General features: G+C 39.2%; 1 protein-coding gene and 2 pseudogenes across 6 annotated transcripts in view; 2 read left to right on the forward strand and 1 right to left on the reverse strand.

Annotated features, from left to right (window-relative positions):
* Positions 1-21,596, reverse strand: part of Klhl32 (kelch like family member 32) — a 197,727-nt gene that overhangs the window by 67,739 nt on the left and 108,392 nt on the right. For 5 of the 6 annotated variants that reach the window (XR_004517175.1, XR_004517174.1, XR_004517173.1 and 2 more), the window contains exon 5: positions 6,174-6,272. Coding sequence is in view for 3 of the 6 variants with exons in the window: in XM_010637361.2 (XP_010635663.1) it covers positions 6,174-6,272 (99 nt within the window). In the remaining 3 variants the exon portion in view is untranslated. Of the gene's footprint in view, positions 1-6,173; positions 6,273-7,925; positions 8,636-21,596 lie in introns of those variants that run through there. The other variant, XM_033763474.1, reaches the window with a different exon arrangement.
* LOC117286035 lies at positions 10,327-12,399 on the forward strand (annotated as a pseudogene).
* On the forward strand, positions 15,760-16,215 carry LOC104871484 (annotated as a pseudogene).

Below are 21,596 nucleotides of genomic sequence, written 5' to 3' on the forward strand. Positions count from 1 at the left end.
GTGATATATAAAAAGAGGGAGACCAACCCTGCAATTACATTTATGTGAGTCTGTCACCTTATTTGTAAAACCTTAGAGTCATTTACATTCAAATTAGAACAAATGACTGATTTCACAAAGTGCGGTGATAAATGACCATAGAAGCCCAAGACAAAACTGTATTTCCTGTGAGCACATTAACAGTTTCCTATTATTTGTTAAAAATTACAATGCATATTGCCCAGTGTGCTGTGAATAATGACTTTTTTACTGATTAGGTCAGAAGACTAATATGCAGCAAAATAAATACTTTTTCTTTTCATTTTTTCTGATTTTCACTTTAAATTAACTACTGAATTCTGGTGGATTCACACTGCCACCTGCTGCTAGGAATAGATAGTAGAAATACATTCCTATCAAAAGGAGTTTACATATTCACTACTTTGATGGTTTTATTGGAGAAGTCCATGTGATGTTCTGCTTTGTTAACACATTTAAGTTATATATCATTGTAAAGCCTGTAATGCTTGGTGAACAGAAAGAGCCACTGTTAAGCAATAAAATATACTGTGTGGAGGAAGTGGTACAGAACACAGAATGCACAAAGCTTTTTTTTTTAAAGAAAGCTATCAACTACACACACACACACACACACACACACACACATATATATGTGTGTGTGTGTTTTAGCAGGCTGGGGATTTAGCTCAGTGGCAAGGTGCCTCACAAGCACAACATCCTGAGTTTGATCCTGGTACCAAGAGGAAAAAAAAAAAAATATATATATATATATATATAGCAAGGCATGTGGCACCTAATTCATCACTTTCAGAGGATACAACACAAAGTGCAGTGGCTAATACTCTTGACTTCATGTCAATACAGCAGCAGAGGAGATGGTTCATGCATGTGTTCCTGTTTGTGTACATGTGTGTGTGCCTGTGTGTCTGTGCTTGGTGCCGTCTAAAGAAGGTTGGATGCCTCTGCCAGCCACTGAGGATCTCTGCCACCCGGTCTTCTCACCGAAAGGCAAGTCTCAGATGAGAGGTCTGGAACAAAGTGGGCCAGGAAAGGCACTATGCGTGGAGATGAGGCCAAGAAGAGGCCCTGTCTGTGGAGCTAAGGCTAAAGACTTTTTGTAGGTGAAATAATGCACTTTAATGGTCACCCACGGTAGCTAGTAGAAGTTTCCAAACCAGATTAACATCCTCCTTCTGAATCTAAATTCCTCCATCTGTAAAAAGAAAACTATACCCACCTGCCTTATGGGATTATTTAGCGAACTGTGAATCCTTGCAAAATACTCAGCACACTTTTGGATCCCTTGCCCAGGAAATAATGGCGCTCAAGGGATTATGGTTTGGCTTGGATAAAGGGTAGAAACAAGCTACCCCCTTAGGAGGATATTATGAACTATAATTAGAACATTCAATCATGAATACTGAGGGTATTTAAAAAGGTACAAATATTAGGGAAGGAGAAAAGGATCTGATTGAGAGCGGTTGGTAGGATAAACCTTAACCTGGTGATTGATTGGATGTGGTGGTGATGAAGGCATCTAAAACTGTATCCAAATCTCTAGATAACAAGCAGATCGATGGTAACATCAGTAGAGAAAGTTTTATTTATGAGGTTTTTGTTTTTTTGGGTTTTTTGTTTTGTTTTGTTTTTTGTACTGGACATCAAACTTGGGACTTTGTGCTTGTGAGGCAGGTGGCAGAAACAATGAACTAAATCCCCAGCCCTCATCATGAAGTTTGAATTGCCCATGTGGTATTTAGACATACTGTAAATGTTCAATAATCAGAAGCCACTTGGGAAAACTCAAGAGTTGGGAACCAAACTTGATTCCAAAAGTTGGGGATATTTAGATGGACATAGTAAACTGTGGACGTATAGGAATCTCTACACCACTGTGGTGCCAAACCTATGGCATGTGTGCTTCAGCAGGCTGCTGTGTCATTGAAAGGTTCACCAAGGGAGGAGAGGGTGAAGGGAGGGCAGGGACAAGGGGAAAAAATGAGAACCAACACCTGTCATGTAGAGGTACAAGATCCCAATGATGAATGTAACTGTACTGTGCAGCTAAACTGTACCAATAAACTCAACGAGAGAGAGAAAAGAACAAGGTTCACCATCACTGCCATCTTCCACATCCTGGAAGATGGTATCTCAGGGTTTCCTTTATAATATACAAAATATATTATATATAAAATAGGTGTTCCCTTTTTTATACTGGGATTCAAACTTGGGACCTTGCACTTTCAAGGCAGGTGGTGGCACCACTGAGCTAAATTCCTAAATTATATATAAAATAGTGAATGAGGTGTATGCAAACACACATACTCCTAAAACAAGATAATTTATCCATTTTGTGAAAACCACTTTAAAGACAATAAAGCTCTTTAATGAATTGGAACACCTTTCTGGTGAAACTGTTTAGGAAAGACCAATAAATAAGGAAGATTGAAGGATACATTCACATTTCATTTGGGACTGGATCTAGCCTGTGGATTTCAAACAGCAGGTCAAAGTCTGACAGGTCACACTGCCTAATACACTAATATACAGGCTGCCTAGGAGACAGTCCCATGGAATGTTACTGCAAAGTGGGTCAGAAAGGATGCAAACTTAAAATGTTTGTAAAGCCATTATCTGGATTTGATGGCTATCATTATGACCCCCTTCCCCATATCAAATAGCATTATATTCATTACCAGGCTCTCCCTTTGTTCCCACAAACATGCTTGGAGAGCCTGGGCAAAGATCTCAGTCTTTGGAGCTAATACAATAGCTGTTCTCCATGTAGAAGGGTACCGCCTCTGCTCAGGATTTGGGGTTCCCGCTTTCAGCACTCTACCATAGGAAAAACAAGAAGAAAAGGCCAGAGTGGCCTCAAGATGCTCTTTGCATTTTGCAGCCACAGCATTTCTGTTTAGTGAGCGGAGCCTCAGACCATAGCAGAAGCTGATGGTGAGGTGAGGACGGGGCTCAGGGAGCTCCTACCCAAGGGCTGTCTTCAGATATGCTTCTTAGTGAGCAGTGGAGGACGGCAGAGGGCCTTGGGGTGAAGGGTACACCCTTCACTCCTCTCCAGCAGGGAAATCAGAGAAATAATAACAATTTAATTACAAAAAATAATACATACCACACATCTTAGTGAAGAACGTGGTTTTAAAGACTCCTATTCGGACAAAGTACCAAACATGGATAAACACTAAATTAGCATTAACTAATAGGGCACAATTTTTAGATACATTCTAAACACTAGGGATTTTTCTTTTTAAATTTTAAAAAAATTTAAAATTAATTCTATTGGTACATTTAAGGTATGCAATATAACGACATTCATCATTGGGAATTTGCACGTTTACATAATCCATCTCGGTTCTTATGTTTCCCCTTACCCCTGTCCTCCCTTTAACTCCTCTACTCCTCCCCATCTACAAAGACTTTGTTTCCATTTTTTCATTGTCTTATATTAATTCCATTGCCTTCTTTCCTTTCCCCTACCCCTCCCACTTCCCCTTTTCCCCTTTTCTTCCTATTTCACATTATCTATTATGCCTTTTAGTCCTATTTACACTTTCAGTTTCTCACACTAGAGAAACTATTCAGTATTTACATGTGTGTCCTACTTATTCCACTTAATAGTATCGCCTCAATGTGTATCCATTTAGCTGTAAATGTCTCTAGTTTCTTGTTATTTATGGCTGAGTAGTACTCCATTTTCTTTAAAAAAACTAAAAAACACATTTTCTTTATCTAGTTTCCTGTTGATGGGCAATTGGGCTTTTTCCAAGTTTTAGCTATTACAAACTGTTATTTTTATAAAGGTGCAAATTTCCAGTGATGAATGTCATTATATTGTAGACCTTAAATGTACCAATAAAATTCATTTAAAATTTTTCAAAAACAAAAAAGAAAAATCCCTAGTGTTTAAATATATCTATATATATTTATCCATTTTGTGAAAACCATTTTAAAGACAATAATCGCTCTTTAATGAATTGGAATGCCAGTCTCCTGTTGATGGACAATTGGGCTTTTTTTCAAGTTTTAGCTATTACAAACTGCTGCTATTTTAACAAAGAGTTAGTTCATATACTCAAGAAAATGGCCCTACACAAAATTAAAAACTCAGTTGAGCAATATTTCCACCAAAAAGGTGTATCTATGGCATTGTGTCAAAATATGAAAGCAACTGACTCATTCTGGTGATTTATGCCAAGAGACAAGCAGGGTATACATTTTTAAAAGCTGAAATAATGAAGATTTCTATATATTCGTGGTTTGGGTTCTTATAAAGTCCAAATTTCCTTGTATAAACCTGTAATCTTGCAACAATCAAAGATAAAAGGGAAAAGTTAAGTTAAATGAGAGAATGAAATGAAAACTTACTTATCAGAAGATTGTGAATGTTCAACCACTGGAACAGAATACAACCACTGTTCAAGAAGCATGAATAATAACTGCATAAAATACATCTATATGCAAGTTGCATTTTAGTTCAGTAACATAATGAAATGCAAGGGTTAAATTTCAACGTGTACAAGTCACAAAGTATGTCAAAAATTCATCTGATTGGATAGGGAAGATTCCACATGAATTTCCAGTGTTCACCTGGAATTCTCTTTTACAGAATATTATAGATGTAAGTATACACACACCTCTGTATATACACAGCATCTGGAATATGCATCACAATAACACCACAACCAAACTTTGGCGGACATGCATTCTCTACCATGGGAAAAGTAAATTATGCTTAAAGCTCAAGTTGCAGTGTTTGATGTAGAGATGTCAAATAAAAGCAATTTCAATTCCCTAAGTCAAACACACTTTTCAAGTCTTGTAACCCTTCTATATGATTTCCATTTGCTACTTGCAGAAAAAAATTAGAAACAACTGTCCCATACCTTGCCCACAATACTGAGGGGCAGAAAAAAGGAAAATCAGATAAAAATGGTTAAACATTTACTGATGGACTAAATGTGCTGGGATAATGATAAAGGTTCCATATGCTGTATGCAAATTGCCCCTTAGGTGAACATGGCTGACACTTCTCACACTGCCTCCCTGGGAAGCAGTTTCCTATTTCCTAGGGCTACTGGGAAGATGCAATAAGGTTCTCTATAAGAAAGAACTTTGTAAACTGCCTAACGGGTAACAGAAGTCAATGATAAGTGTTTCTGAAAGAAGATAAAGTGGTCTGGAAAGCAAATAAGATTTTTCTGCTGATTAATATGATACATGCACAAAAATAAAAGAATTAAATTCTATTGGTTTATTATTTTTACATTAATTTTCATTGTTTTTATAATGCTGTGACAAATGCAAGTAAAAGTCAGATTAGTGGGAGAAATGGGACAAAATAGAAAATGAGTCATGATTCTCTAAAATAAGAGCCTTACGACCATAAGGCTGCCTGCCGAACATGTTGTGTTTTTTCCTACCTATTAAAGAGTTTTTGTCCAAGAGGAAAAATGGCCTTTGGAATCAGAAAGACCTCCCACTTACCAGCCATACAGCTTCCAATAAGCTGGGTAATTGCAAATTTCTGATCTCTCCCTTTTCATGAGCAAGCTGCTGTGGGGACTGAATGTAAAACATCTCTGAATACATAGCAGGTGCTTGGCAAACAGGAGGTTCTTCCTTCCTTCTCATGGAGCTTTCCTCACCAGCCAGCAGATGAGAGGAAGAATGTACACAGCTCACCCATTCCTTCTCCAGTGTTTACTGGCTGGGAAGTTCATATGGTAGCTAATTATATTTGATTTTCTGATATATTACCTATTGTTACCAAAATCTTCAGTGACTGTATGACTTTTCTTGCATTTGTATCTATATACATAATCAGACGACACTGTTTCAGACCATGAACCTTTCCAGTGTCAACTCCCCAGGACCCCACAGGGAAGCCTGTGAATAGGTATGGAAATAATCTTCTACCAGAAGGTAGTGGGGAGCTGGAGTGCAGAGGGGTGAGGGCAACCTCACATCTCTGATAGTGCACAAGATTTGTAGCTGTCCTCCTAGGAGCCTCTTAGCTTGTGTCCTGGGGAAATTCTACCACTACAGGAGACACACATGCACACATTTTACACGTCATCGGGTTCCAGTTGGTGGGGACAGATTACAGCTGCAGGGGAGGAGATGTAGAGGGTACAGAAGCAGAATACAAGCTCACATACCTGGATGAGATAGTGGGAACATAAATTGAGAAGCTCCAACAGCTGTAGGTGACTGCCAGCTGCCAAAACATCCTGGATCACGCCTGGCTCCAACAAAATCTGTTATATTTTTACAAAAAGAAAACCATGAGCTACATTAAAAAATTAATACAGTACTGCTTAAAGCATAAATGTAACCATACTCTGTTCAGAAAGCAAGATACCTATGTACTTAATTGACGCTGTTCTTAATCATGGAAGTCAGTTCTTTCTTTTTCAGATGAGTAGGTCATGGCTTTCATGCTAACAGCTGAGTTCTCTCCTAGCACAAGGGACAATTCTCATTTCTTTTCTTTTTTTTTTTTTTTTTAGGTACTGGGGATTGAACTTGGGTCCTTGCAAGGAGCCTGCTTGCAAGACAGGCCACCAAACCGCTGAGCTAAATCCCTGGCCCAATAATTCTCATTTCTTGAGTGTGAAACTCTGTACTTGGCCACTTAGTTTTTGCAGAAGAATTGGAACATTTTAAAACAACAACATACCCCTCGTAAAATTCAGTTTGTAATAGACCTTGCAAAATACAGATGAACTAAGTTTTAGTTTTTCAAGCAGTATTTCAGAATTTTACTTTCTAGTAAATTATAGAATCAGGACAGTTAACAGGTACTTTAGGGAAAGGAGTTATATTTCTCCTAGTCATGTCGTAAAGAAGGGTGATATGAGAGGCACTGCTGTCATGGATTCACTCTATTACATGTCTTCTTCCTCAAGCCCCCAACTCTTCTGCCTCCCCATTTTCACCACAAACCTATCATCACCCAAGCCGTATCTGTATCAGCACGTTTTGCTTTCCCAATATTCCACATGTGCACTTGATCCCAACCCCTTCTGCCTGCAACCTCATCTCTTCCCCATTATATATTCTCTTTCTACTGCTTAATATTTCCCATCAGCATAACTGTATGCTATTACGGCTCTTAGCTTGAGAAAGAGAAATGCCCTCCTTTGATCCCACAGCTTCCTCCAGGCCAGTCGAGGGAATGTATGGCACACGCGCTGCAGCAGGCTTTTCATCACTGAGAGCTCTACAAAGTTTGCCAGCACTGCTCTAGGCCCTCGACATTCCTTCCTCTTCATTCATTACAGAAGTTCCCTGGAAGTTGTCTATACAGTCAATATACTAATGCTGCATTCTCAGCTCTGCTTTCTCTTGCACCCATTCCTTTGATGTTTTCCTTCCACTGTTCCACTAAAACTGTGCTCATTAAGGCTGCCAGCGACATTTCTGCGTTCAAACCCACTGGTCATTTATCAGTGTTAGTTTTACTCTAGCCAGAAGCAGTTAGCAAAGGAGGTTGTGTTCCCTTTTAGACTGATTCCTTCTCTTGCTTTAGGACAACATTCCCTCCTGGCTTTCTTCCTCTTCTCTAGCCACTGTTCTCCACCTCTGCTTTGGAGATGACTTGAGCTCAGTTTTCAGATCTTTCTTCTCTCCACTCACTCCTAGATAGTTCCACACAATCTCATGGCTTCAACATCATCTATACACAGATGACAGTGGGATCTGATGCTCCTACCCCAACCTCATCCCTTCGATTTCAGACTCCCATGTGTAAGTGCCTCCTTGGCATGACTGCTTGGATGACTACAGGCAGCTTAAGCTGAGCATGCCCCACATTAAACTCCCAATCCTTTCCACAACCCACTAAACTTGATCCTGGCCCAACCCTGCCATCTCAGCAAACAGCAACTACCAGTTATTTAGGCCAGAACCTTGGAGTCATTCTTGATTCTTCTCATCTTCCTCGTATTTCACATCACTCCTGTCGACTGTATCTTCAAAGAATCCAGTCACGGCTCACGACTTCCATGATTATCACCGGTCCAATCCATTCCATTTGCACATGGAATGAAAAAGTTAAGCACAGGTGGCAAAAATACTAACACTCATCTTATTCTCAAACTGTAGAAGCCTCCTAATTCCTATAGTGCCACGATCTCCTTTTCCCCTTTGTGGGACCTTTTAAAAATACTACTACTAATCAAACCGGCTTTTTCTACCTGGATCACTCTTCTTCAAACTGTCAGATGGTTCCCTCCCTCACATCCTCAGAATTCGGTACAGACACAAACTTATCTCAGAGGACTTTACTGACCATCCTATGGGGACCTCACTCCCTAACATCTACTGTTCTTCATCTCCTAACGGCTTCACGGCACTTAACTTCCCTTGGCATGTTACACATTTTCCTCCCATTTCTCTGCTCGCTAGGATATGAGCTCCAGGAGAGCAGTGATGTGGTCTTATTTTGAATCCTCGGCACTTAAAAACAAATGCCTGGCACACAGCTATAATTCAGCATCGATGGGTTTAGTCAAAAGTTCTGATAATTATCTAATCTCTGCACAAATGCTTAATTCAGAATGAATTTTATTAATCTAACAAATGGGAAAGGAAAAAAGAACTACAAATTCAATTAAAGAAATGAAAAAGTTAAGCACAGATGGCAAAAATACTAACACTCATCTTATTCTCAAAATTCTTTATAGCTCTTTTCCGTCTAGTCAGAAGGAGAAGCTTGCATTTCTCCAGCTCCTCAAGGAGGGAGGCTTTGACTGACATTCAGGAAATGAATGCAGCTCCCATCAGAGGAGCAAGGATGTCGTTTAGTCTTGCAGAAAAGGCATGGCCTAAGGCGGAGAATAGGGAATAGACAGATTAAAAAGGTTAGTCTGAGCCTTTAAATCCTGTCAGTTGTGCTCATTTCACACAACTGGCATTCATGATAACCTCTAAGGCTTGGTAATGCCAAACACAAAGACAGATAGCACAGAGACAAGATGAATATTCCTTAGTGTGTGTAACACATCCAATAGGCTCACTGCAAGAAATTTTCACACAGGAACCCCATATTGGGATTGTTTTTGTCTTTCTTATTTTTGCTCTATAGTTTCTTTCTCTCCTCATTATAAGCTTTTTTTTTTTCTTTCCAAAAAACACACTTTAGCACAGAAAACCCCTAAGTACTTTCAAAGGTTTGGAGAAAGAAACTCAGCCAGAACAGCTGGTTCTCATGAAAACAGAATCAGCATTTGCAAACCCCACTTGTAGTAATATTTTAAATTCAGCTCTTTTGCTCTTTGGTGACTAGTTTTTCTAATGTATAGTCTCAGAGAATCTACACTAAGGTAGGAATAAAGACAAAGGTTCAATCTCCCCAAGATTTAGTTGGTCAACTGAGGTCCACTTGCAGGAAGGGAGGGATATCCCCTGAAAGCAGACAGCACAGTGTTGAAGTGGGAGCTAATGTAAGTGCTTAACATATCCAATCACTCATCAATCTGGAAGAGCTTGCTTCAGAGGCACAGATAGTGGTCAAGACAAAGATCAAGAAAATGCAAGATGCATAAGACCAGTGTTAAAGAGTAGAATCCAGTGTTAAAGGTAAAAGCCTTAGAAAAGTCAAAGTTGGCTGAGCATTTCTCATTTTTCAATGAAGCTCACCTGGTTGGAGGAAGGCAGAAATGGGATCTCTAGATTTGCAAACAAGTTTTAATGCAATAAGGAGTAAGCTTAGGTGAAGGAATGAATATCTGTCATCTACAGGGCCATTTATATAAAGTATTTTCTGCCCATAATCCATCCGCACCTGACCTCCAGGTGGCAGAGCACAGGGTGTGTGCTTGAAAGAGGACATTTGCTATTGGGAAAGTGACAATCTCATTATTAGGTCAGGCCCAATAACCCTTCTGGCACCCTTGGTAGGTAAGGTCACATGAACTGAGAAGAGGTCCTCAGCTGACCCCCACCCCAAATGTGCTCATTTTGGTCAAATGGGGATAGAACTGGCTGAGGACAGTGGTGATGGGGATTCTAGGTGACACGACAAAGTAATAGGGATCATAACCACAAGTGCAACAGAAGGCGCAATTCAGTCTGCTGATGATGTGCTCCAACTATAGGAAGCACTCCTGAATACTCAATCAAACACGTCCCCTGGTCACCGATTTAAGCAGAGTTGGTGGTAGACAGCGGAATTTGCAGTCCCTAATGAAAACCCTTTACATTGGAAAAACACTGGATCTTGGTCTCCACTATATCTCTAGGCACTATACGGGGCCAGAAACTTCTGAGAGAAGGGTGTGAGACCCGAGGTGAGATTCTGCACAGAGCATGACGTGAGCCCTATGGGTCAGGCTCTGGGAGGGTGGACCTGTGTGTGACAGGGAGGAGCACAGGCCACAGACAGACCCACGGCATCCATGCACTCCCTCCCTTCTTCAGCTCATCGTCCCACTCACCAGGTGTCCACTCCCTGCTGCTAAGTTGGCTGCGCATGGTGTGGTGCCTTTAATAGCCACGACAAGTCTCATTTGTGACCTTTTATTCTGCCTGTGAAAGAGTTGGTATCTTCAGAAAATTGCGTACCTTCAAAGCTGTCTTCCCATTGCTTGCTTTTGGAAACTTGATTTATTTGGGGTTGGAGTAGGTTGAAAGATTCGAACACATTAACACAGTTCCTGCCAATTTGAACCACCAGAGATACATACATGACTGTCCCATTGAGGGGCTTGAACCACTGGTGGTGCAAAAGGATTCAATCACTTTTATCAGTCTTTTTACTAATAAAATGAACAAAAAGCCACCCGAGGGGACAGTCATGCTTGTAGCACCAGTGGTTCAAGCTGCCTGGCAGTGAGATATATCAACTACAGCACTGTTGTGAATGTGTTAAGGCCAGACAACTAAGTACACTTTACTAAATACATGTATACATGCGTACACATGAACACAATCATGTGTGTAAGCACAAGCTCTCATGCAAATCAACATTCGGTTAGAAGTAACAGTAAGCACATTCTCCATTTTTATACTGTAATTATTTCTTTGGGATTCTTTTTTTAATGCATTATAACAAAATGGCAAATTATCAATTATCACAATTTTGAACTTATAAGTCAAGAAATAAACTGAATTTTTAAAAGTATAAATAACTTTTAAATAAAAAGATATTCAAAGGGGGAGAAAGCACAGCAGGGAAAGGGCTGCAACCAGAATCTTAGCGAGCCCCAGGGGATGCTGCATTGCCAGCCCCCAGCAGTGGTAGCTGTAAGGCATTGCTAATCTAGCATAGCAAGAACCTGGAACTCTGAGAAGGCTTTCAGGGTCTGGTACAGTGCTACCATGAACATGGTGGCCATGTGAAGGTGAAAATAGCAAGCCGGTGATACGCAATGCTGGCTCTGAACTTGATGTCTGTTTCACCTCAGTATAGAAAAGAGCAACCCAGAGCCATGTTGTTGTGGTGGTGCATGACTATAATCGCAGCATTTGGGAGGCAGAGGCAGGAGGATCGCCATGAGTTTGCGACCAGCCTAGGATACACAGTGAGTTGAAGGCCAGTCTGAACTACATAGCAAGACTCTGTCTCAAGCAAACAAACAAACAAACAAAAAATCAGCCCAGACCCTCTGGACAGTGCTAGATCCTACTGATCACATACAGTTGCCAGTGGTGAGGACTTGGGGCCTTGGTGAGTGACATTACGGGGATCTGTTTGGCCTCAGTAAAGAACAAACTGCTGCCAAGCACAAGGGGACAGGCACATGCAATCTGGAGGTGCTCCTGTGACATTCCACCACTTCAGTGCAATCCAATCATCCCTTTACAGCAAGACCACCTGCTTTCTGTGAGAGTGCAGGATACTATTGCCAGACCTCTGTCCTTTTGGAGTGAGTAACTTGTTTCCCAGATCAAGGAGGGCAAACAAGTCCTGACTGCAGCCCACACAGTCAAGCACCTGAGGTCTCTCTGAAAAAGCCACCATGGAGCTGCACCTGCCAACTGGTATCTATTGTCTAGGAGTTAGACAAGGACTTAAAGCCCATCAAGTCCCATGAAGTTCCGTGGGGTGAAGAGACCATGATTAAAGCCATAGATGCTGTAGCTGCCCAAGAAGGGAAAGTAAACAGGCAGACTAAGACCCCACAGAACACCCTTTTCCTCCTTCCACTCCTCTGCCCTTCTTATGCCACCAGACTGATCACATCTACAGCCATCTTACATTGCAGCTGTACAGGGGAACCAGCTGCTCTTATTTGCATTGTAACACTTTGTTTCCTGTGCCCACTCCCTTCACAGGATCTGGCCAGACTAGCACTTCAGGGGCACACATTTTCAGACCAAACCCAGGATGGCTCTTTTCATCCAGAAGAGTCAGGAGGTCATAATTCCAGTTTTTCCTAGTGTTTCTGCTTCCTTTACTGAGGAGCCGACTGAGCGGGGAACAGGGAGGAACCATGCCTAGGCATGGCCCATAAAAAGAAGCCAAGGAGCCTGTTGTCTTCCTAAGAGGCAGCCCCTCACTCTTCTGTAGTCAGGTCACTGGCTGGAGGCCCTGGTCATTCGAGTGGAAGATGAATGTAATCTGCAATAACTATTTTCTCCTTGTCTCCAAAGGAGCTGGCTTCAGAAGGTAGGGGTTAAGCCTGAATTAAGTTTATGTGTTACATTTATTTTTACAAGAAAATTGTGTGTGTATTACTAAAATAAAAATCCTTCTTGGGCCAGGCATGTCACAAGCACAAGATCCTGAGTTCTATCCCTGGTAAAAAAAAAAAAAAAAATCCTTCTGGGGTTTAATGTGTGGTCACCAGAAAATAAGCTATTTTTCACACCAATATGAGATAACATTATTGGCCTCTGTGGGGCAGGAGTGTGAGTTCTACTGTGTATCTTAGAATGTGTTTGCTTTGTTTGTGGCAGGGAAATGCTTCCTGATCATGTCCAAGTGTGTCTTTCACTGCGCCTGATTTCTGAAACATGCTCCAGGTGCTTGGCCTTGCCACATGGGCCCAGTACTCATTCTGAGCATAGCTGCACTAAATCTTTCTTCCAGATCAGTAAAATAAAGGAGTGATATACAAAAAATATATTAAAGACACATAGAACCTTTCACATTAAGTTTTTCTATAAAAGAGAATAGATGGAACATGAAACATAGATGCAATGTGAAACATAAAATCTAGAAAGAGCCCTTGGTCTAGCTTTTAGTTCAAAACCATAAGGACTATTTATCCACACGGTGGCACATGTGTTTAAAGCAAAGGATTTTCTGGGGGAGGAGGGGGTGAAGGGAGGGCAGGGACAAGGGGAAAAAATGAGAACCAAGACCTGTCATGTAAAGATACAAGATCCCAATAATAAATGCAACTGTACTGTACACCTAAAATGTACCAATAAACTCAATGAGGGAAGGAAAAGGATTTTCTAAATTATTCACATACTGCACCTCTACAACTGACACCTTAAGTTTATTTTTAAGAAAAAAAAATCAGGCAAGTAAAGATAAAAACAATGATTGCGTACTTTGTAAGTTTCTCTATTATATTGTGAAATGTACATAATAAATATTTCTGTCCAAGTATTTTACTTGAGCAATACTGATTATAAGTCTGTTCTCCAAAAAATCAGGTGCTTCAATATTCTGTCTTTGTACCAAGACACCCTCATGATGGATGTTGGCACAGACTGCTTTGAAATGCTTATTGCCAATTCTGAGACTTTCTGGTCCCTTAGATGAAATCAGCAGCTCACTGTTCTGCACACAAAGGCAATACCTCTTTCATCATCTTGCTTTCCCACCTCCTTGCTTCTTCATTCTCCATGTGTGAAAATCCGACTTGTTCTTCAAGACCTAACTTGAACTCCACTTCCTATAAAAACAGAGGGTCTTTCTTCATCCTGACCCCCAGCTGGAATCAGTCTCCCATGATTCCAAAATGCCACCATTTTCTGGTGAATTAAAGCCAGAATTAAATTAAATGCTTACTGACAATCTTGGCTCCTATTCTTGATGGCAAAAGGAGCTAGGAAAAATTAAAACTCCATAGTGTTCTCATCTCTATGATAATATCTACCTCAAAAGACTGTTTTGAGGCCTAAAAATAATGCATGTGTATCCTTACCATTATAGAACAGAAGAATGGTAGATTAAATACTTTAGCGAGGTGCTTGTGTTGAGAGGGGAGAAATGATCCAAATAGAAATATTAAGCTGTAGTAGAATTAATGCTAAGATTATAGTGGGCACAGAATGCTGTAGAACTATGTGGTTGGTGATACCTGATTTGATGAAGAAAAGTGTCAAACAAGTCTTCAGATGAAAAAAGCTGTAGTCCTTTCATATCCTATGAGCAAACTCCCTTTACTTTTGGCTTCCTTCTTCATTAGTATGACTTTGGCATTTCAAAGCTCTGAGATTAATAGTTCTGTCAGCTAGTTCTTTCTAACATAGTTTTCTTCATTATGTTTAAATTAATAAAATACATAATTTAACAAAAGGTAAAGATAAATTATATATGCTTACATCACCTTAAAATGTGGCTAATTATTTGAAAAAGCAGAACACATTTTTGATAGCTTCTAACTCTAAGAAAAGAAGCAGTTTCAGCAATTAAAATATAATGAAACATGAAGGTCATTACAGATTAAAAGAAAAGCCAAATTAATAATTAAAACTTACTTTTATAACCAGTGCTCTTTCAAGTGTGATGAAGATAGTAAGTTTCATTCCACCGAGCTTTATTAGTGAACCTGGGCTTCTCCACAGTGAAAACATATTTTTTTTGTAATGCTTCAATGATCAAAGGGGAAACATTAACTAAAATATGGATATCAAAAGACTGAAGTTCTCTGAAAGAATAAATAGGGCTGATCCCAATGTTCATTTACAGGGCCTACTTAATTGTGTCACTGATAGATGTTTGAGCGGAGAAAGAAGAAGCCAAATGGACTTATTAGGTTGTGGTGTAATTAATGCTAAGACAGTACTGGACACAGGATATTAAAGGAACACTATGTTGGTGATATATAATTTCACAGAAATAAATCTTCATATAAAACATATATCATTAGTATACAATTTCATGTTCATTTGGGGATTTTCTGCATTTGCTTTATTTTTTTTCTTTTTTTGAGTTTATTGGTACAATCTAGGTCTACAATACAGTCATTCATTACTTCATGTTCATTTGGGGATTTTCTGCATTTGCTTTATTTTTTTTCTTTTTTTGAGTTTATTGGTACAATCTAGGTCTACAATACAGTTACATTCATTACTGGGATCCTGTACCTTCCCATGATGCATTTGCTTTATAAGGAGTGGTGGAAAAAGTATCGCTCTAGATTCTATCATAGGAACTTGCATAAGTCATCGCCATACCTGTGTTTAGCATCATCTTAAAAACAAAGAGATGACAACCTATCTTCATAGAATTTGTGTAATGAGATAAACCAGATAAAATGATTAAAATAATACCTGGCATGTTTCATAGGGTAAAAAAATGTAGCTACTATTGCTGCTGTCAAGTTTATTTTAAAAATCTACTTCACAATGGCCCTAACTTCTACTTTTATTTGTAGTATTTACACACTGCCTACTATATTCAAAGTCTTCCATGGGCATTTCATTTACATTATCTGTCATTTCTCAACCCCTTTTCTGCTTGACATCCTTGCAAGTAAAGATGCTAATATGGCAGATAGGAAACTGAATGCAAGAGAGTTTACTCTATCAATAATCTTTTGTGAGTTGTTTGGAGGCTGGCGGCATGGGGCTGAAGGCCCACAGGCAGAATGAACATGTCACACAAGCAAATTTATTATTCGGACAAATACAACGATGAGGAGCTTGAATACAGGCATGTCATGCTGCCCAAGGATATAGCCAAGCAGGTCCCTAAAACCCACTTGATGTCTGAATCTGAGTGGAGGAATCTTGGTGTTCAGCCGAGTCAGGGATGGGTCCATTTTATAATCCCATGAAGCAGAACCTCACGTCTTGCTGTTCCAAAGGCCAGTGCCCAAGAAGCCAAACAAACGAAGCCGGCGAGCCGCCTTTCAGCCCCAAGCTTACACAGCTGTCCTTCCCGCTAACATCTTTCTGCTAATACGATGGTGTTGCCTTCTCGTTTCTCACTTTGATATTTTAAGGATGTTCCATACACTGTCTGAATGTGCTGGTGACTGCCTTGCTTCTCCATTTCAGCCACCACCACGCTAGTTCCTGCGTGCTCAGCCTCCGCTCAGTGTCACCCCAGAGCCATGGGGCGCTGCTCCCAGCAGCTCACACGTAACAGGCAGAAACAGCATCTGAGGTACAAACTGTGGCTTTTACGGGACTGCGTAAACTTGCTGTTTTGTGTTTCCCTGCAGGCTACTATATGTATGGTGATGTGTGTTTCGATGTATTAGAAACTTTCCATTTTATTTGAGAAATCTGTTCAATGTTAAAACCTTGATGAAAGAAGTTTTTATAATCTCAAAAAAAAAAAAAAACCCAAACCAACAACAACAACAAAAAAAACTTCTTTTCTAAGCCTAACGTTCCAGGCACCTTTCTAGGCTGAGAAATGGACAAACTATGTGTTATGAACCAGATGAACAAATGTCCTTCTTGCCAGGGTACTTAGAGATCAGGTCAGACGGAATGCTGCAACTCACAAAAGTAAAATGAATGAGGTATCTGATTTGGTGGGAAAATCGAAGGTTTAGCTTCCCTGGTTAAATATCAAGGAGTGTGATTCCTGGCATGCGATGAGAATGTGTTCAATTTTATATGAAACTTCCAAAGCGCCTTCTCAAGTAGGTGTCCAGTTTTCATTCCCATCAGCAAGGGGAGTTGCTGCTGCTCTGCATTCCTGCCAGCAGTTTTGGACGCTGGTGCTGGTGCTAATATGGATAGTTGTATGTCATTGTTATTTTAATTTGTACATCTCTAAAATGATATTGAGCATCCTTTTATATACTTACTTGCTGCAGGTGTATCTTCTTTGATGATATATATTTCAGGGCCAAATTAACCCATTTTAAAAGTCAGATTGTTCATTTTTGAATTGCTAGGATTTCAAAATTATTAATGTATTTGGGACAATATTTCTTTATCAGGTCCATTTTTGGCAAATATTTCCTGTAGTACATATAGTATTTTCTCTAGTATATTTGCCTTCTCATTCTCTTGGTACTGCCTTTTGTCCTGAAGAAGTTTAAATTTTAGTGAAGTCCAGATTATCACTTATTCCTTGCATGTGTGTGGTGTCTTTACATAGTCTTTGTCATACCCAAAGTCATTAGATTTTCTTTGATGTTATCTTCTGGGAGTTTTCTAGTTTGAGGTTTTATAATTAGCTGTATTTTTAATTAATTTTCATGAAGGTGTAAAGTCTATGATTAGATGTGTTTCTTTAGTTTTAGTGTGTTGCATGTAGATGTCTAGTTAAACTAGTACCATTTGCAGAAAAGAGTATCTTTATCTATAGTATTATCTCTGCTCCTTTGTCAAAGATGTATCTTGACTCTATGTTGTTTCATTGATATATTTGTCTACTTTTTGCCACTATCATACCATCTTGAATACTGCATCTTTTTAGGAAGTCTTTAAGTCAGGAATTGTCAGTCCAATTTTGCACTTCTATCTTGTGTTGTCTATTCTGGGTCGTTTTGCATCTCTGTCGAAACAGTATGATCAATTTCTTAAATTCATAAAATGTTTTTTCTGAAATTTTGTTTGGGTTTTTTTTTTTTTTTTTTTACTGTACAGATTCAACTGGAAAGAAATGACATCTTGACAATACTGAATCTTCCTATCCATGAATATGGGCCATCTCTTCATTTATTTTGTTCATTATTTCATCAGAATTTTGTAGACTGTAGAGCAACAGCAACTCTCTTTATGGGAATGAAAAGTGGCACAGCCACTTGAGAAGACAATTTGGAAATTTCTTACAAAATGAAGCATATTCTTACAACATGATACAGAAATCATGCTCCTTGGCATTTAATCAGTGTTGTAGGCAGGGTTTTCATGGGAATAGACCCAATATAGGACACACAATCACAGAACTATTCCACAACATTCATCCAAAAAGTCAAATGCATAGGAGTACAAGAGATCTGTCTTACACACTAGAGACCCAAAGAATCCAGCCACGGACCTGGATTCCACAGCAATGTCCCACCCAAGTTCAGCTAAATGCCTAGAGCCAAAGGCAATGTCCCATGCAATTCTGTATTGAGGATCTGCACTGAGAATCTTCTAAGGCCTTCTAGGAAGCTAGGAAGCCTGGGATGATGGGGTGAGGGATCTGTAGTACCAGACTGAAGGATGTGCACTGGAGCCAGGAAGCAACACTCAAGGAGAAGACCAGAGCTCCCTGGATGAGAACAGCAGCCATCCCTAGCAACAGCAAGGACCCATGCTTCTCCTTCCAATGAAAACAGCCATGTTCACATCAGGAAAACTAGCTGCAGCAAGTCTCTCCAAGAAAATCAATAGCAAAATGATCTTCCTCTCCAGGTCCTTCTTTTATGCCACTGACAACAATCCTCAGGTGGATCTTCCATGCCCAGACCATGCTGATTCAGTTCAGCTGGGCATTCTAAGATGACCATTAGTTAATCCACCACAATCAATGAAGTTAAAAATGAATGTGTATCCAAAAATGTGGATGTTTATAGCAGCATTAGTTCATGATAAGCCTAAATATCTCATTTGGGGATGTTAATTTTTAAGAATAACATAATATTTTAAATAGTAATAATGTAAAAGAGTAACATTCTGTTACATGTAAAAATTCAAATTTTAGTGTAGGTTCTTATCTGTCTCTCTGGCAGTTTTTCAAGTTACAATAGCACAATTAAGTACTTGTGATAGAGACTTTATATGGCCTGCAAAACCTAAATTATTTATTATCTGGCAACTCATAGAAAAGGGTTGCTGATCTCTGGTCTGCAGTATAGGTGGAGATTGGAAGTCAAAATACTTACATTGCACCAAATAACCAGGATCTGGAATATACAACAGAAGCTATTTAGACTAAACAGGTCAATCCTGAAGCATCAGGTTTAAGGGTGGGGCAAGGAAAGACAGTTGGAAAGAAATAATAGGAAGTAGCCTAGGGGGACACAAAACAGGCCAGGAGGTCATGAAAGCCACGTGTGTTAGTTACTTTTAATACCTGACATCCTGAGTTAAAGGGGAGAGGATTTATTTAACTTACAGTTTGTAGAGGTTTCAGTCCATAAATCGGCTGGCAGAGTGGCACATACAGAGGGACGTCACAGAGGAGAAACAGCTCAATGCATGTAGAAGACAGCAAAAGCAACAAGGGGACTTCTCAGTGTCTTTCTGCTCCTCTTATTCCATCCAGACTACCAGGATTAGGATGGTGCCAAACAGTCACTCACATGTAGTGGTTTAGCAATCATATCCCAGCATCACACATCTCACATCACACATTTCAGATTCAGCCACCTTTGAAAAAAATTACACAAGGCTTTGGTGGGAGAGACATCTAGACACAAGCCATAACACCAAGGGAGAAAAAGCCTCCATGGAGAGGTGTGTTGGCTATAATGAAGAAGGCCGAGAGGTCATATATGACAGTGCTTAATTAGATTTGGCAACATTTGTGACTGTTACGAACAGTTTCACTGAAACCCTGAGGATGGATGTCTCAAGACTGAAAAAGTAAAAGACAAGACAAAGATGAGTGCAAATGAGGAAAAATAAATTTGTGTAATATTTTTCATAAGTTCCACTGTGAACAACACAAAGAAATAAATGGTAGCTAAAGAGGAACATAAGAACAAGAAAGGGATTTATATATGAACAAGATTTTTAAAGATACGCAATACAGCATGTTTATATGCTGTGGCAATGATACAGTAGAGAAGAGAGAAGTGAACCTCAGTGGACAGAGGTCTGAGAGGATGAGACGGAATGAAATCAGAGCTTAATTAGGGAGGCAAAACCTCTGACCACTCAGAAATACCTCTTTCACTGTAAAAGATGGCAAGCCATAGAATAAGTTCACAGAAACAGAGAAGTTTGAGGATTTGATGGTGCGGAAATGCAGATCTTCCTGTCTGCTTCCATTTTCTCTATGGAAGGAGAGTTTTCCTTACGGTATGTGTATCAGAGGTAGGGCATTAGGGAGCAGTCTTTGGGAAAAAGAGGAGAAGGAATGAGAAACCCAATAGGAAGAAGAAAAAGCAAACTTATTACAAAACCAGATTCGCATTACCTGGCAAGGATGAGTAACCATCTGAGATTTAGGATCACAGATTTGAAGTAAAAACAGTGAATTTCTCCAGCAACAATCAGCAAGAATTGATGCTGAGTAGTTATATTCTAGCAATAATTCTCTGAAGGTGTAATGGTCTTTAATCAAGCTTGGATCCCTCTTAGGTCATGGTCTGTACATTTTGGGCTGTACAATCCTTATTTCTACCCTGAGACATACATGCTAATATAGAGATGAATGGCTATCATCAGTTTTTCAGGAGCTTTATTGTTCAATTACCATAGAACAAATAGCTATTGTTTTCTGTTCAGTGTATACTACAGATTAACCACTTACTTTTCAGGTGCACTCTAAAGTATTGCAAGTCAATTATTCATTTTTCCATCTGAAGATGTAAAACTTTTACAGCATAGGAGTATTTCTCTATGCTCCACACATAAATAAGTCAGATCCCTGGCACCAACTTCTTTAAAAATTATAATGGTGTGTTGATCTGGCATTTCCAATCACAGTTTGACCCACCCTGAAAAACTACTCAGTATGCATTTTTTCCATCCATATATCCTTAATATCTAGGAAGTCCTAACATATAGGAGGTGCTCCTTAAGTATTTGCTAGATTAATGAATTTCACTTAGAGAATACTGAAGGACACTTTTAATGAAGTATACAAAAGAAATAAAGTAGTCACAAATTAACAACATTCAATAACCCATTCAGATTATTTCATTTGAATGTTCTCACCATTACTATATTCCAATGGGATATCTACATTCAATATAAATTTTGTAAAAATTCTATTTGGCCAATTGTTTATTTGGATATTAATCACAAGACCATATATGTTTGCTTTCTGTTTTAAAAATCTTTTCACTTAGAATTTTAAAACTCCAATACCCTAGTACTTTATACAAATACTAAATGCTTCCAGCAGAGGGCTCAAGAATCCCATTTTCAGAAAAGAGTTGAAGAAGCACATTATCAATAGTTAACGTAAAACTCTCTCACAAGGCAATGTCCTTAAAAATGTGCTCCCCTCTGATCAAGTCATTCTAGGTATCTGCATTACTTAAAAATAATCCACTGGGAATGAAAAGCTGAATGACAGGAAGACAGCACGTATATGCTCTCCATACATGGGTAAATGTACTTTTACCTAATTCCAGAAAAGGAACTGAAGTAAACTATATTTTTTAAAACTTTATAAAATTTTATGGCATATGAATGAAGTCTCGAAGAAAACAGAAAGATAATGTGTAACTAAATGAGGATTTGGGTAAAACTGCTTTTCGCATTTTTCTTATTTATAGTTATATAAATGTTTGGTTGATTTTTTTTTCCATTTTCAAAGACAAGAAAGT

Source organism: Fukomys damarensis, unplaced genomic scaffold (genome assembly GCF_012274545.1).
Source record: "Fukomys damarensis isolate Sample0158 unplaced genomic scaffold, DMR_v1.0_HiC HiC_scaffold_14, whole genome shotgun sequence".
Lineage (NCBI taxonomy): Eukaryota > Metazoa > Chordata > Mammalia > Rodentia > Bathyergidae > Fukomys > Fukomys damarensis.